At 36.4% G+C, this 16144-nt stretch overlaps 1 protein-coding gene and 1 pseudogene across 2 annotated transcripts in view; both read left to right on the plus strand.

The window, feature by feature from the left end:
- Positions 1 to 16144, plus strand: part of XRN1 (5'-3' exoribonuclease 1) — a 141798-nt gene that overhangs the window by 23421 nt on the left and 102233 nt on the right. For both annotated transcript variants that reach the window (XM_025376799.1, XM_025376800.1), the window contains exons 14-18: positions 2519 to 2675; positions 4125 to 4244; positions 11668 to 11837; positions 12754 to 12874; positions 12972 to 13070. In XM_025376799.1, the coding sequence (XP_025232584.1) occupies positions 2519 to 2675; positions 4125 to 4244; positions 11668 to 11837; positions 12754 to 12874; positions 12972 to 13070 (667 nt within the window). The remainder of the gene's footprint in view (positions 1 to 2518; positions 2676 to 4124; positions 4245 to 11667; positions 11838 to 12753; positions 12875 to 12971; positions 13071 to 16144) is intronic.
- LOC112619841 lies at positions 9008 to 9105 on the plus strand (annotated as a pseudogene).

Below are 16144 nucleotides of genomic sequence, written 5' to 3' on the forward strand. Positions count from 1 at the left end.
TTATATTTTTATTAGAGATGGTGTTTCTCCTTGTTGAGCAGGCTAGTCTTGAACTCCTGACCTCAGGTGATCCACCCACCTCAGCCTCCCAAAGTGCTAGGGTTACAGGCCTGAGTTACTGTGCCTGGCCTCTACTTATGGTAATTTTTTAAAAGTTCCATACAACCAGGTTTAAGTGAAATATAGGTAATGTCTTCTCCAGCCCTAGCAGAAGGCTCATAATAAGTGGTCTTGGTTAATGTAAAGATTTAATGTTCTCTATCAAGGTTAGTCAAATTTAACAAAGTCTTGATAATTATTGGGTTTGAATGATGGTTATGTGAGGGTGTTCATTATATTCTCTTTACATTTTTTGTGTTTGCTAAAGAATTCTCTATCAAGAATAATTACTGAAGTGTTCAGGCGCAGTGGCTCACGCCTCTAATCCCAGCACTTTGGGAGGCCAAGGTGGACACATCACTTGAGTTCGAGAGTTTGAGACTAGCCTGGCCAACATGGTGAAACCCCATCTCTACTAAAAATACAAAAATTAGCTGGGCATGGTGGTGTGCCTCTGTAGTCCCAGCTACTTGGGAGGCTGAGGCAGGAGAATTGCTTGAACTTGAATTGCTTGAGCTGAGGTCTCACTGCTGCACTCCAGCCTGGGCAACAGAACGAGACTCTGTCTCTTTAAAAAAAAAAAAAAAAGAATAATCACTGAAGAATGGGCTTACTTGTATGACAGGCTAGAAAGGTGAGGAAGAAAAGAGAAAGAGTTATTTTCTTTCTTTCTTGTTCTGTCACCGAGGCTACGGTGCAGGGGTTCAGTCTTGGCTCACTGCTGCAACCTCCCCTTCCCGGGTGCAAGCAGTTATCGTGCCTCAGCCTCCCAATTATTTGCTTTTACTGGAAATAGTAATAGTTTTATTTCTCTGTTTCCTATTCTAGCAAATCTCATCTGCATTCTCAGACCATCCACCAAAGTAGAAAAATAAAAAACCAAACAATGATACAGTGAATACTAGAGACTTTTAGGTGATAACACAGCTCCATTTGGTTTGGTTTTGTTCAAAGCACCTGTGCTAGGCTTTGTTTCAGAGCCATCTAGCAATACAAACCAATGCAAAATAACGTGACATTAATTATGGTTTTACTTAATAAAGCCTTTGAAAAAAGTTTTATAATCACCTGATTCTTAGGGCCTCCCTGAGGAGCATCTCATGAAGAAAATCCTTGATTTGCCATTTTTAAAATAGTGTGAATGTAAGTTATTCCTATTGTAACTTACATTAAGGCCAAACACATAAAAAGCATGCTCTCACATAATCTTCACAACTATTTAAAGTAAACATTGTTTTCTCCCTTTTACAGATGAAGAAATTGAGGCTCTGAAAGGTTAAGAAAGGTTAGGTAATCTTCCTAAAGATTATAAACCCAAGAATCAAGTCAAAGCCTGTCTGATTCCAAAGTCTATCCATTTTCTATTCCACATGGCATTTGGCCTCCTAAACTTCCCCATTTTTTTTGAAATGTATGCCATAATTATGGAATACAAAAATATTTCAATTTTTTTGGTATCCTGAGTCAAACATGACGAGCATATTGAAATTTTTAAAAATTGTTTGTTCAAAGCTTTATAAAATATTTATACCTGTAATTAAGTGTATGTGATCGATACACGGTTTCATCCTTATCACAAATACAATAATAAGCATGCTAATTCAAAGATAAAAGTTCTTAGATCTGACTGGTAATGGCCAGATAAGCTCAGACTCACTTTTCTTCCTCTCCTTGTGAGCTTTTACCAGAACATTCAACTGTTTCCAGCCTCTTGCTTAAATGATCCAGGCTCAAGTGACCAAACTGAAAGTCTTCTGACTACCTCATTATTTCTGGTTAAATCTATTGATTGGAAGATTCACGATCAACATTTTGAGAATTAAAAAAAGCAAAAAAGCCTTACATTATACATGTTTTTCAATTATCTGATTCATCATTCATCCCAATTTCAGAAATGTGAAACCACACTTTAAAAATTCAGGGAATAGGCCGGTAATTCGCCTGTAATCCCAGCACTTTGGGAGGCTGAGGCGGGCGGATCACGAGGTCAGGAGATCGAGACCATCCTGGCTAACAAGGTGAAACCCTGTCTCTACTAAAAATATAAAACATTAGCCCGGGGTGGTGGCAGGCGCCTGTAGTCCCAGCTACTTGAGAGGCTGAGGCAAGAGAATGGCGTGAACCTGGGAGGCGGAGCTTGCAGTGAGCCAGGATTGCGCCACTGTGTTCCAGCCTGGGCGACAGAGTGAGACTCCATCCAAAAAAAAAAAAAAAAAATCAGGAAATGTAACATTGTTGCCATCAAATGACCTAAGTTTTCCAACAGTGCTAATTTCTTATATTCAAATGGTAGAATTATGGGCAGTACTAATTTTTCAAAATCATTTTTATATGGTGTTTAAAATATGGGGAAAAGCATATGCTTATTAACCTAATTCATAAAGATGCCAGTTGTTTAAAACTCAGTTTTGTTTTATAGGTATTATCCTTATCATTATGCACCTTTCCTATCTGATATACGCAACATCAGTACACTCAGAATCCATTTTGAACTAGGAAAACCTTTTAAGCCGTTTGAACAGCTTCTTGCTGTACTTCCAGCAGCCAGCAAAAATTTACTTCCTACATGCTACCAGGTGGGCTTTAGAATTAAATGTTTTTATGTCCTTTTTGATATTTAGGACAAACAATAATACTCAAATTTATTTGGTGGCTAAATAGTTATTTTCACTTTTAAACTATAGTATTTGTTTAACAAGTCCCTTGAAAAGTAATTCCTTGATTTAAAGTTAGCTTTGTTTTGAAGATGCAAAGAAACTCTGTAAACCATTCAGAGCCTGGCTTCATTTTCAGCACCTTTTAACAGATTTTCAATTTGTCTCTACACTGAAGAAAGTAGACTAAAACAGACAAAATCTGAAGCTATCTACTTTGTCTAACATTTATAGATTCATTTCTCTTCCTTTTATTCTCTACCTTTTGGTACAGGGATGGTTCTAATAAGTCGTTTATCCCAACAGCAGTACTACCTCAGTATATGTTTGTTTTTAAACATTTTATTTATCAAATTGTGAAATAAAAAGCTTTCTTTGGTTAACATATTTCATGTAACAGGAGGAAAATATTTCAGGAGTGATAAGGTTACCAAAATTACGCTAAGCCTACTAAGGTGATTCTGAAGTTATACTTTGTATCATTCTTCGAGGGTAACAATCTGTTCTTTTAATTCCATGGTTTGGTCAGGAATTGGAGTAGACACACACACACCTTTTACTTCTTTAGCAGTGTCAGACTCCTTCTGCATCTTTCTGAACCTTAACCCATTCTTGGTCCTGGCTTCCCTTTCTTCATAAGTTTCTTTGATTCTTTTTTTCCTGCCTTTGGATACAATATGCTTTAATACTCAACCACTCTGGACCAGCATGACCATGCAAGTGTTTTACAGTCTGTTTTATTGTACAGTGCCCATGCCATACTGGTTATTTTAAATATTTTGAGTATTACCCTGAGAGTATACTGCTTTATTTCCTTATGCTTTCTTTGTCTACCTCCATTATAAAGTCATAGAAATGTGTTATTGAACTATTTCTCTTTGATATTAGTGGTGCAGTGGTTCTTGGATTTTAGGATATTTTTCTTGTAAACTATCTTGGATGTTACATTACTTAATAGAATCAGTTCTTCATGATATGAAAGTGAATTGTCAATTTGAGTGTAAAAATAGAGGACTACTAGATGCCTTTTAGGTGAACTGAATGAAGTCTGAATAGAAAAACAATTTAGCTGTGTGTCTTGTAGAGTGAAAAAAACAAGAAAAACTAATTTAAAATGAATGTTGAGAGTAAGGATGACTTTGCTACATAACTAGGTTAGTAAAATATGTAAATGAGGAGTAGCAGTGAAATCAGAATTCTTATAGTTGAAAATCAAAATATAGCAAGTATATCGTGACATAGCTAAGATACAAAAATTTAGTTTGCTTATAAATTTTAAACTAACATGAGGAAATACTATAAATACGTTAACAAAAAGCTATATTGATGTTGGTTCTTATATTTCTATTATGCTAATTTATATTTTCACAGCATTTGATGACCAGTGAAGACTCACCAATTATAGAATATTACCCACCTGATTTTAAAACTGACCTAAATGGGAAACAACAGGAATGGGAAGCTGTGGTGTTAATCCCTTTTATTGATGAGGTCAGTGCATGAAATAATCATTACCTACACATACATTCTTAATCAGAGACTATTTCACATAAGTTAATGAGCAATGGATTTTAATCACCATTTATGTTTTGTTAATGAGATTTAACTACCCTCTTCTTTATGTGCATAAAAACTTCTAGGTATGCTAATTATAATAAGGCTGAAGTGGCTTTACTATTATTAGACAAAGTAGTCTTCAGAACAAGGAGTAATATTACCAGAGATAAAGAGATGTTTTATACAGATAAAAGAGTTCAGTTCAAGAAGACATAAAAATCCTAAATATATGGTACCTCATAAGGAACCTCAAATACATGAAGCAAAAATTATCAGAATTATAGCTAGAAATTTCAACACTTTTCTCTGAGGAATAACACAAGAGGACAAAAATTCAATAAGGATAAAGAAGATTTGAATAATGCTGTAAGCCTATTCATAAAATTAAATTAGAAATAGTAACAAAGATCTGGGGAATCCCCATATGTTTTGAAACTGAATAGCACACTTCTAAATAATGTATGATGAAAGAAGAAATTAAAAGAAAAATTAGAAAATATTTTGATCTGAATGATAATTAAAATACAATACATCATAATCGGGGCTGAGCGTGGTAGCACACACCTGTTATCCCAACACTTTGGGAGGCCAAGATGGGAGGATTGCTTTTTTTCCCCTCAGGAAAGAAAAAAAAAAAGGATCCATGGTCGGTAGGATATGACAAAAGCAGGGCTTAAAAGGAAATTTAAGGTTCTAGATATTTATGCTAAACAAGAAGAAGATTTAAAATAAACTACTTAAGCTTCTGCCTTAAGAAGATAAAAAAAGAAGAGCAAATTAAACTCAAGCAGAATGAGGGAAATAAAAAGAAGCAGAAATTTACAGAAAATGAACAAACAATGGAGAAAAATTAATGACATCAAAAGTTGGTTCTTTGAAAAGATTAATAAAGTCAGTAAATCCTACCTAAACTAATCAAGAAAGTTAAATAAAAGTGAGGAAGACAGACATAAATTGCCAATATTGGGAATGAAAGGAGATATCTTACAGTTCCTACATATAGTAAAAGGATAGTTAAGAAATGTTATGATCAAACTTTATGTCAACAAATTCAGCAACCTAGATGAAGTGAACATATTTCATCACAACTTAGCAAAACTCACAGAAAAAAATATAAAAATCCGAATAGTCTTTTATATATTCTAGGCCCAGATGTCTTCACTTGTGAATTCTAGCAAACATTTAAGAAATAATGCCAATCTTTTTTTGTGTGTGTGTGTGAGATGGAGTCTTGCCCTGTTTCCCAGGCTGGAGTGCAGTGGCACTATCTCCGCTCGCTGCAAGCTCTGCCTCCTGGGTTCACGCCATTCTCCTGCCTCAGCCTCCCGAGTAGCTGGGACTACAGGCGCCCACCACCAAGCCCGGCTAATTTTTTGTACTTTTAGTAGAGACGGGGTTTCACTGTGTTAGCCAGGATAGCCTCGATCTCCTGACCTCATGATCCGTCCGCCTCACCCTCCCAAAGTGCTGGGATTACAGGCGTTAGCCACTGCGCCTGGCCGAAATAATGCCAGTCTTACACAGTTTCAGAAAATAGAAGAAGGGAAATTGCTTCCCAACATTTTATTAGACTAGCATATTCCAGATACTCAAATTTGACATGGCGTTAAAAGAAATGAAAATTACTGACTGATACTCCTCCTAAAAGTAGATGCAAAAACTCCTAAGAAAGTAACATGAGGCCAGGCATGGGGGCTCATGCCTGTAATCTCAGCACTTTGGGAGGCCGAGGCAGACGGATCACAAGATCAGGAGATCAAGACCATCCTGGCTAACACGATGAAATCCTGTCTCCACTAAAAATACCAAAAATTAGCAGGGCGTGGTGGCGGGCACTTGTAGTCCCAGCTTCTTGGGAGGCTGAGGCAGGAGAATTGCTTGAACCCTCAGAGGCAGAGATTGCAGTGAGCAGAGATCCCACCACTGTACTCTAGCCTGGACAACAGAGCCAGACTCCATCTCAAAAACAAACAAACAAAAAAACATGAGATAGAATCTGGCAGCGTATAAGAAGGATAATACTCATGACCAAATGGGATTTATTTTAGAAATACAAGGTTACTTTGTGGTGTAATTTACCACATTATCAGTATTCAACATCCAGTTTTTTTTTTCCACCTTCCACTATCTGACCAAGAATATTTTTTTCATAAACATCCAATTTTAATAGAAATGTTCAACAAACAGGGATAACAAGAAACTTCCTCAACCTTATGATAAAGGCATATAAAAAATCTTACTGCAAACAACATACTTAATAGTAAAAGAAGGACCATTTTCCTGTAAAGTCAAGAATAGGACAAGATGTCCATTCTAACCACTTCTTTCTAACGTTTTACTGGAGGTCTAGTGTGTTAAGATGAAGAAAATAAGTAAAATTGTTTTTATTTGCAGGTGGCATTATTTATGTAAAAATTCTAAGGAATCTTCAAAAGAGAAACTGATACGTAACTTTAGCAAGGTTACAGAGTGTAAGATCTGTACAAAAACTAACTGTATTTCCATATACTAGCAACAAACCATTTGAAAATACAAAACTTTTAAGAAGCTTAAAGATTCTGCTTAAAATAGCATTTAAAAATATATAAACTTAACAACATATGTGGAAGCCCTCTACCCTGAAAGAGATGGAAAACCTAAATAGATGAAGGGATTATATCATGTTCATGGATTTGAAGACTTAATATTATCAAGGTGTATGTCCTCCTCAATTTGATATTTAAACTCAATCCCAGTGAAAATCCTAGCAGGTTTTTATGTAATTGAAAATATGATTCTAAAGTTTTTATAAGATTGCAAAGGAGAAAACCAAAACAATCCATATAAAGAACAGTGTTGAAGGACTTACATTACCTGATTTCCAGACTTACCATGAAGCCACATTAATCAAGATAGTGTGTTATTGGTATAGCAATAAGCAAATAGGTAAATTGGAACAGAAATAATACACCCAAATATATGTTTATGCCGTTAATTCATCTTCAGTTAAGGCACCAAAGCATTCAGTGAGTAAAGAAAGTGCTTTTCAAAAGTTGGTGCTGGAACTACTGGCTGTATTTGTGAATAAAAGTGAATCTTGACCCATACCTCACACCATACACAAAACTTAATTCAAAATATGTCATAGATCTAAATGTATTAATAAAAGCTAAAACTATAAAACTTCTTGAAGCAAACTTAGGAGAAAATTTTGATCAAGATTCTGAAATCACTAACCATAAAAGAGAGAAATTGAGAAAATAGATTTCACCAAAATCAAAATATTTCCACTTATCAAATGGTGCTATTTTAAAAAGAGTAGGTAAGCCACAGACTAAGAGAAAAAAATATATGCAGAACATACACATGCATGGGACCGGTATCCAGAGTATATAACCAACATTTCCAACTCAAAGATATAGAACCCAATTTTTTAAATGGGCAAAATATTTTTGAAGGACCATTTTCACAAAGCAAGATATACAAATAATAAGCAATGGAAAAGTGCTCAATATCATTAAGCATCAGGCAAATATAAATTAAAAACATGATAAGATACCACTATACTATAATTTCGGTTGAATGGAAAAAACTTAAAAGGCAATACCCAATGTTGGCAAGAATGTGGAGCAGTTGGAATTTTTATACACTGCTAATGGGAATATAAAATGGATAAAAGCACTTTTCATATCTATCTGGCAGTTTCTCATAAAGTAAATTATACACCTACCCTAGGACCCAGCAATTCCATTCTTAGATATTTACCAAGAGGAGGGGAAAGTATGTTTAAAAAATGTTTTTTGTACAAGACTATTCATAATAACTAAACTGGAAACCACCCAATACCAGTCAACAGGACAATAGATAAGTAAATTGTGGTACAGATTAAGCATCCCTAATCTGAAAATCAGAAATTTGAAATGCTCCAAAAATTAGAAATTTTGAGCATCAACCTGATGCCGCAAATGGAAAATCTACACCTGGCGTCATGGGATGGGTTGCGGTCAAAATGCAGGTACACAACACACAGCTTAATTGCATCCCAAGGGATAGAAGACCCTCCCAGCCCTCTTCAGCTGCAATATACCTTTTCTGCACACACCCAGATTCCCCCACCTAAGCACACCCACAAAGGGTAATAAAATGGCACATGTGTAGGCCAGATGCACCAATGGGAGGTTCCCCACAATGCCCCAAATGGGGCCCAGGCCTATGTGCATTACTCACTGTGTTATTTTGCTTATTCTTTGTTCTGGCGTGAAGATAGTGTTGACAGTGTCAAAAAGGACTGCAGCTACCCTTATGGGTGTTGGTGTCAAGAAAAATAGGAAGCATTTATGTTTTCCTGTAGCATAGAAAGTCAAGTTGTTGGAGAAACTTGACAACAGTGTAAGTGTGAACTGTCTTTTAGAAGAGTATGATATTATAATGTCCATATATGACCTGAAGAAACAGAAGGGTGAGCTGTTAACATTCTGTGCTGAAAGTGATGAGCAGAAGTTAATGAAAAAGGGAATACTGCATAAAGCTACAAATGAGGATATCAATCATGTATTGAAGCACTACATTTGTCAGCACTGTTGTGAATACATGCCATTTAATGACAGGCTGATAATGAAACAAACAGATCTATCACAGTGAACTGGAAATTGGAGAGAAGTGTGAACATTCAACATACTGGTTGCAAAAGTTTAAAAAAAGACGTAACGCTCTCGTCAGTGTACATATACTTTAAAAAACTGGAATGATACAGAGAAGATTAGCATGGCCCTTGCGCAAGCATGACATACAAATTCATGAAGCATTCCATACTAAAAAATAGTAATAATAAAAATGAAAAAGTAGGCTGGGCACAGTGCCTCATGCCTGTAATCCCAGCACTTTGGGAGGCCGAGTTGGGCAGACACTTGAGGTCAGGAGTTCAAGACCAGCCTGGCCAACATGGTGAAACCCCGACCGTACTAAAAATACAAAAATTAGCCCTGTTGGTGGTTCACGCCTGTAGTCCCAGCTACTCAGGAGGCTGAGGCATGGCAATTACTTGAATCCAGGAGATGGAGGTTGCAGTGAGCCGAGATTGTGCCACTGCACTGTAGCCTGGGTGATAGAGTGAGACTCCATCTCAAAAATAAATAAATTTAAAAAGTCACAGCACTGAACTTGTAAATAGGATGATAAAGCACCTGCTTATCATGAAGCAAGAGAAATTCATTGACACGTTTGCCACGGTCTTTGCTAGTGATGTCAGAACAAGTCTGGAATGCTGATGAAACATCACCATTTGGGCATTATTGCCCTAGAAAGACACTGACTGCGGCTGATGAAACAGCCCTTCCAAGAATTAAAGATGCCAAGGACCAAATAACTGTGCTGGGTTATGCTTATGCAGCAGGCATGCATAAGTGTAAACTTGCTGTGATAGGCAAAAGCTTGCGTTCTCACTGTTTTCAAGGTGTTAATTTAATACCAATCCATTATTATGCTGATAAAAAGGCATGGATCACCAGGGACATCTTTTCAGATTGATTTCACAAACATTTTGTACCAGCAGCTTGTGCTCACTGCAGGGAAGCTGACTGGATGATGACTGCAAGATTTTGTTATATCTTGACAACTGTTCTGCTCATCCTCCAGCTGAAATTCTCATCAAAAATAATGTTTATGGCTCACGCCTGTAATCCCAACACTTTGGGAGGATTGCCTGAGCCCAGGAATTCAAGCCCACCCTGGGCAACATAGCAAGACCCAACCTCTACCCCTCCAAAAAAAATTGACTGGATATTGTGGTGTATGCCTGTATTCCCAACTGCCTGGGAGGCTGAAGTGAGAGGATCGGTTGAGCCCAGGAGGTCGAGGCTGCAGTGAGCCATGATTGCCTCACTGCACTCCAGCGTGGGTGTCAGAGCAAATCCCTGTCTCAAAACATGAACAAAAATGTTTATGCCTTTTTGCCATGTACTTTTCCCAAATATGACTTTATTAATTCAGCCATGTCACCAGTCATATCCAAAAAATTATTGCCAAGACCAGTGTCAAGAGGTTTTTGTCCTGTGTTTTTTTCTAGTAGTTTTATAGTTTAAGGTCTTAATGTTTAGGTTTTTAATCCATTTTGAGTTGATTTTGTTTATGGTAAGATAAAAGTCCAATTTTATTCTTCTGCATATGGATGTTCAGTTGTCCCAACACCATTTATTGAAGAGGCAATCCTTGCCCTGTTGTGTGTTCTTGGCAACCTTGTCAAAAATCAGACGGCTATAAATTATGGATTTATTTCTGGGCTATTTTGTTCCATTGGTCTATATGTCTTATTGAAAATACTTTTATGTATGTTTACCTTTTGCATTTTCTCTTTTGTAGTTTGCTTGTTTTATTCTTTCCCCCATTTTTCTTTCTTTTTTTCTTTTGATTTTTAGCTACTTTGTATATTAGAAATAGTTTTCCCCAGTATCACATCTGTCTCTTGATTTGTATATGGCATTTTCTGTCATATACATTATCTTTTACTTAAAAAATGTCTTTCCCCTTAAGGCTGTTAGGTTTTTTTCTGTCTTCCTTAAATAAAAGTTTATCACACTAAATTATCAATACCACCTAGATTTTCTTCTGATACATTTATTATTTTGTTATTGGGATACTTGTTTTTATATATGGTAGGAAGTTCAGAATTGTGTGTGCTTTTTTTCCAGCTGGATAGCTAGTTAGGACATTATTATTTAAATACTTAAAGGACTGTGTTTTGGCATAGATTTGGGTCTATTATTGGACTCTATCTATTCTGTTCTTCTGGTCTGTGGGTCTCTTGTAGTGTCAGTACTAGTGTTTTGATTACAGTAGCTTTATCAAAAGTGATAGGATCTGGTAAGACAAGTCCCAGGTTACTTTTTACTGTTCATACATTCATTCTTCTATATTAACACTGGTATCTTACCCTTTTTTTAAAAAAAAAAAAGATATTTTAAATCATTGATATCCTGATTGGAATTACTTTAAATGTATCAGTTAATTTGGAAAGATGGACGGTGCTATACTACTACAGAATTTGTAAAGAGTTTAATGCTCTGTGAATTATGATATAATAATTATAATAGATTCACACTTAAAATTTTATTTTCTGCTGCCTTGCTTATTTGCACGTTAGTGGCTACTGTTGGGGTAATAGCTTCAGAGGACTTTGCAGTGGCAGCGGTATTCTAGGGCCCTTTGAAACAACAAATAGCATATTTTTCATGCAATAAAATGGAAGAGTTTCATTAGTTAAGATTTTGTTTTTCAAGAGCACAAATGGTTATACTGTATATGGAGGAAAAAGACTTACTCTGTTTGTTGAGATTACAGAATTTTTATACTTTTAACCCTTCTCGTCAATCCTTATATTCAGAAGCGATTATTGGAAGCCATGGAGACATGTAACCACTCCCTCAAAAAAGAAGAGAGGAAAAGAAACCAACATAGTGAGTGCCTAATGTGCTGGTATGATAGAGACACAGAGTTTGTCTATCCTTCTCCATGGCCGGAAAAGTTCCCTGCCATAGAACGGTGTTGTACAAGGTAATGTTACTTGGTAATTTTTCAACAACAAAAGAGTCCTCCTAACACAAGGGTGCGAGAAGTAGGGGAGAGGGAGCTTTGAATATCTGTTTGGAGAATTAGCAAATAGTCTATGACAGTTATAGTCAATTGATAATCAGTAAGTTACATCTAACTTGCCAAGGATCTAAGGATCTCTCACACTTGTGTCTATAATTCTCTACTTTGGTCAGATTCTGCATTTCTCTTTCCTTCTTCTATTAAAAGCGTTTGAATTTTTTCTCTCTAATGTATATCCCTGCATTTTGTCTCCCTCGAATGGATATGTGAATTTTTGTTTTCATTGTCATTGTCTCTGCTCCCAGCATTATTTGATAATGCTGTGACATTGATGATTATACCCCCCAGCAACCCAACTAGAAAAACGGAAATAAGAAATAAAGAGCTCCATTTTTTTCTCTTCATTACTTCCTTGTTTTTTCTCTTCTCTCACCTTCCCTGCAGATAATCTACCTAGATGGCAATTCAGTGGCAAATAAAGTAAACATCTCTCAGTTACAACTTTTCCTTTTGTTAAAGGAAAGAGAAGGATAAAATAGGCATTATAAAATGTTTATTTTCCATCCTGGGTTTTGGAACATGGAGGATATAGAGATTTGTGTTATGTGTCATATTTTCTCTTAAAACTTATATATACAGTTTTGTTTTAGATTAATGAGGAAGATCTCAACTTAGTAATCTACAGGGATGATTGTGTCTAGACCAATAACAGTGGAGAGGCTAGTTATCTGCTTGTGTTTTCTTCATCTGGAACTTATTGTCATTCTCTTCTTTAAAAACAAGGATGAACCTTACGAAATATTCAAGGGAAAGTTTAAAAACTGTAATTGTTTGTAATGTATTAATTTTAAATTAAATACCTTGATTTATTTTCTAGGTATAAAATAATATCGTTAGATGCTTGGCGTGTAGACATAAACAAAAACAAAATAACCAGAGTTGACCAGAAGGCATTATATTTCTGTGGATTTCCTACTCTGAAACACATCAAACACAAAGTCAGTGGCTATTTAATTCAGAATTTTTTCACTTCTATGAAGTGTGAAGTGATTGTGGAGAAAGAATTAAAATTAAATTCTTTGAATTTTTTTAAAGTTTTTTTTGAAGAAAAGTGGCGTTCAAGTATTCCAGCAAAGCAGTCGTGGAGAAAACATGATGTTGGAAATCTTAGTGGATGCAGAATCAGATGAACTTGTAAGTATTTTATTTATCATTCATTTATTAGATGCTTATAATGTATTAAACTATAACTGCTGAGATGTTTATCAAGGAGGTATTATATGTTATAACTCTAGAAATTTGGAGCCAAATAAGGATAAAGCAAAGAAACATTCATACAAATTAGATAATAGTTCAAGAACCTGTATCACTGTGACACAATGAATATGCAAATTTTCTAGAAATTTTAAAAAGGAGACAAGCTATGTAAACCAAAAGTTAAGTATAGACTTGTAAATGAGAATAGGCTTGAGCTGAGTGCTGAAAAAACAGGTTAGGACAAAGAAGAGGAGGGGAAGGCATTCTAGTAGAAAGAAATATCATGAGCCAGTCATTTCAGTAAAATATGTGATATATTATTGTTTTTAACCTTTTTGTGCGTCTGAACTATTTCTTAACACTTATTCTTTTCTTTAGAATAAATGTGATATATTTGAGTAGAAGGAATAAATAAGCCTTATTGAAGCCGAGGATTTGTGTTTGGAAATAGTAGAAGATAAGGGTGAAAAATCAGATTGAGGCTAGATTATGGAGAACCTTGAGTACCAGGCTAAGGCGTTTGGACTTATTTTCCCATGACCATTATCTTGAAATTGGTATTTTCATAAAGATTAATTTGGTGGCAGTATAATAAACTAAATTGCACAAAAGAGAAATTGAAGAAAGCGGGAAAGCTTGTAGATACAGCATCAGGTGATAGAGACATAAACTGTGGAAGTAGCGATAGATCTAGATGAACAATATGAAGTAAAACTGATAGGTTTCATTATTTGATCAAATACAGGGGTGAAAAGAGAAACTATTAATAGTAAATGTGACTGAGATATCCCTGCTAATTAACTTAAAAAACAAAAAACTGTAGTTTACTGGACTTGAAAAGTTAAAACAGGGGAGTTGATGGTTTAGGGGGACGAAACGATGAATAATGATGGAATTTTAAGGTGACACTAGGATGTTTAACTGGAACTGCCTTGCCAGCCTTTCTTAACCAGTGTTCCACAAGATGTATAAGCCTTAATGCCCTAAGTCATTCATTGCAAGCAATACATTAACTTCTGTGCTTGTAGAACAGTAGGAGCTATGTACCATCCTTGAGAGAATAGAGAAAGTAGACATATTTTGTGTTCTCTGATTCAGGTGAAAAACCTGTTTAGAAAGGCTGTTTACGGCTGGACACGGTGGCTTATGTCTGTAATCCCAGCACTTTGGGAGGCTGAGGCGGGCAGATCATCTGAGATGAGGAATTGAAGACAAGCCTGGCCAACATGGTGAAACCCCGTCTCTACTGAAAATACAAAAATTAGCCGGGCGTGGTGGTGGGTGCCTGTAATCCCAGCTTCTCGGGAGGCTGAGGCAGGAGAATTGCTTGAACCCAGGAGGTGGAGGTTGCAGTGAGCCAAAATCGCGCCATTGCACTCCAGCCTGGGTGACGAGAGCAAAACTCCATCTCAAAAAAGAAAAAAGAAAGGCTGTTTATGTACAGTTAAATACCTGGAGATAGAGCTTAGAGAGAGATAAGGATATTCAAGTTGTCGACAGAGAATTGATCACTTTGAGGTTCATTTCCCTGAAGACAAGGTACATTGAGTGTTCATGGTCTCAGCATAAAGAAATACCCACAGTTCTAAATGGTGGTGAGGGAGCTGATAGAAATACAGAGGTAAGAAAGAATGATTCCAAAGTTAAATAGTACCACAGAAACATGGAGCAGAGGATGTAGGCTGCATAAATCTGAAGAAGAATAAAAACTCAAATAAGATCTGTGAATTTGTCTATTAGAACATCAATGTTGATCTTTGAAAATTCCATTTCAGTAGATTGGTGGAAGCAGAATTTCAGTTCCTGAGAACTAGGCTAAGATTGGGTAGACGGGAAGTAAAGGTAGCAAGTATTAAGCCCTTGGTCAATAAGTTATTTATTTGTTTGTTTGTTTGTTTGTTTGATGGAGTCTCACTCTGTTGCCTAGGCTAGAGTGCAGTGGCGCCATCTCGGCTCACCGCAACCTCCGCCTCCCGGGTTCAAGCTATTCTCCTGCATCAGCCTCCCGAGTAGCTGGGATTACAGGCACCCCCCCACCACGCCTGACTAATTTTTGTAGTTTTAGTAGAGTCAGGGTTTCACAATGTTGGCCAAGCTGGTCTCGAGCTCCCAACCTCAGGTGATCCACCTGCCTGGGCCTTCCAAAGTGCTGGGATGACAGGTGTGAGCCACCATGCCTGACCAAGAAGTTTATCATTGAAAGGGATGCCAGAAGCATAACTATAAATAAGAGAAGATGCAGCCAATAAATCCGATGAATCAAAATCCCTACCAAAGAAATGAGGGAGAGCTAATGGAGAAAGGAGGTTTTAAAGGCAGTGTAGAGGGAAAGGATGTTTATCATGACAGGACCCCATGTGACTTAATAAGGAATTTCACCTGGGGCTTAAATAAAAGGATTAATCTGGGAAAGGAAGACAACTGTTTCTTCAAAAACTAAAGGAAAGAGTGGGAGAATGAAATTAGAATTAGATATATAGAAGGGAAAAGGATAACTGAGGGAGTCTAGTTTTAATGTTAAAACTGTTTTGTTTATCAGAATATGTGTTCTATTGTTTTGTATGTTCAAAGTTAGAAATGTCTAAATATCAAAATAAAAGTTACCCCAAAAAAGCCTAAAAATAGTTATCTGTAATTATTAAAATAAATTATTAATAATGATTAAGGATAATAAACAGAAAAAAGATGAATGAACATTTGTATTTAAACTTCAGTTTCTATTGCAAAATTATTGCTGTCCAGCCAATATGGTTAAATTGAATTGGATAATATAGTTTCTTTTTTTCTTTTTTCTTTTTTTTTTTTTTTTTTTTTGGCAGAGTCTCACTCTTTCACCCAGGCTGAAGTGCAGTGGCGCGATCTTGGCTCACTGCAACCTCTGCTGCCCAGGAGCGATTCTCCTGCCTCAGCCTCCTGACTAGCTGGAATTATAAGCACCTGTCAGTTACCGTGCCTGGCTAATTGTGTGTGTGTGTGTGTGTGTGTGTGTGTGTGTGTGTGTGTGTGTGTGT

The sequence above is a fragment of the Theropithecus gelada genome, chromosome 2, assembly GCF_003255815.1.
Source record: "Theropithecus gelada isolate Dixy chromosome 2, Tgel_1.0, whole genome shotgun sequence".
Lineage (NCBI taxonomy): Eukaryota > Metazoa > Chordata > Mammalia > Primates > Cercopithecidae > Theropithecus > Theropithecus gelada.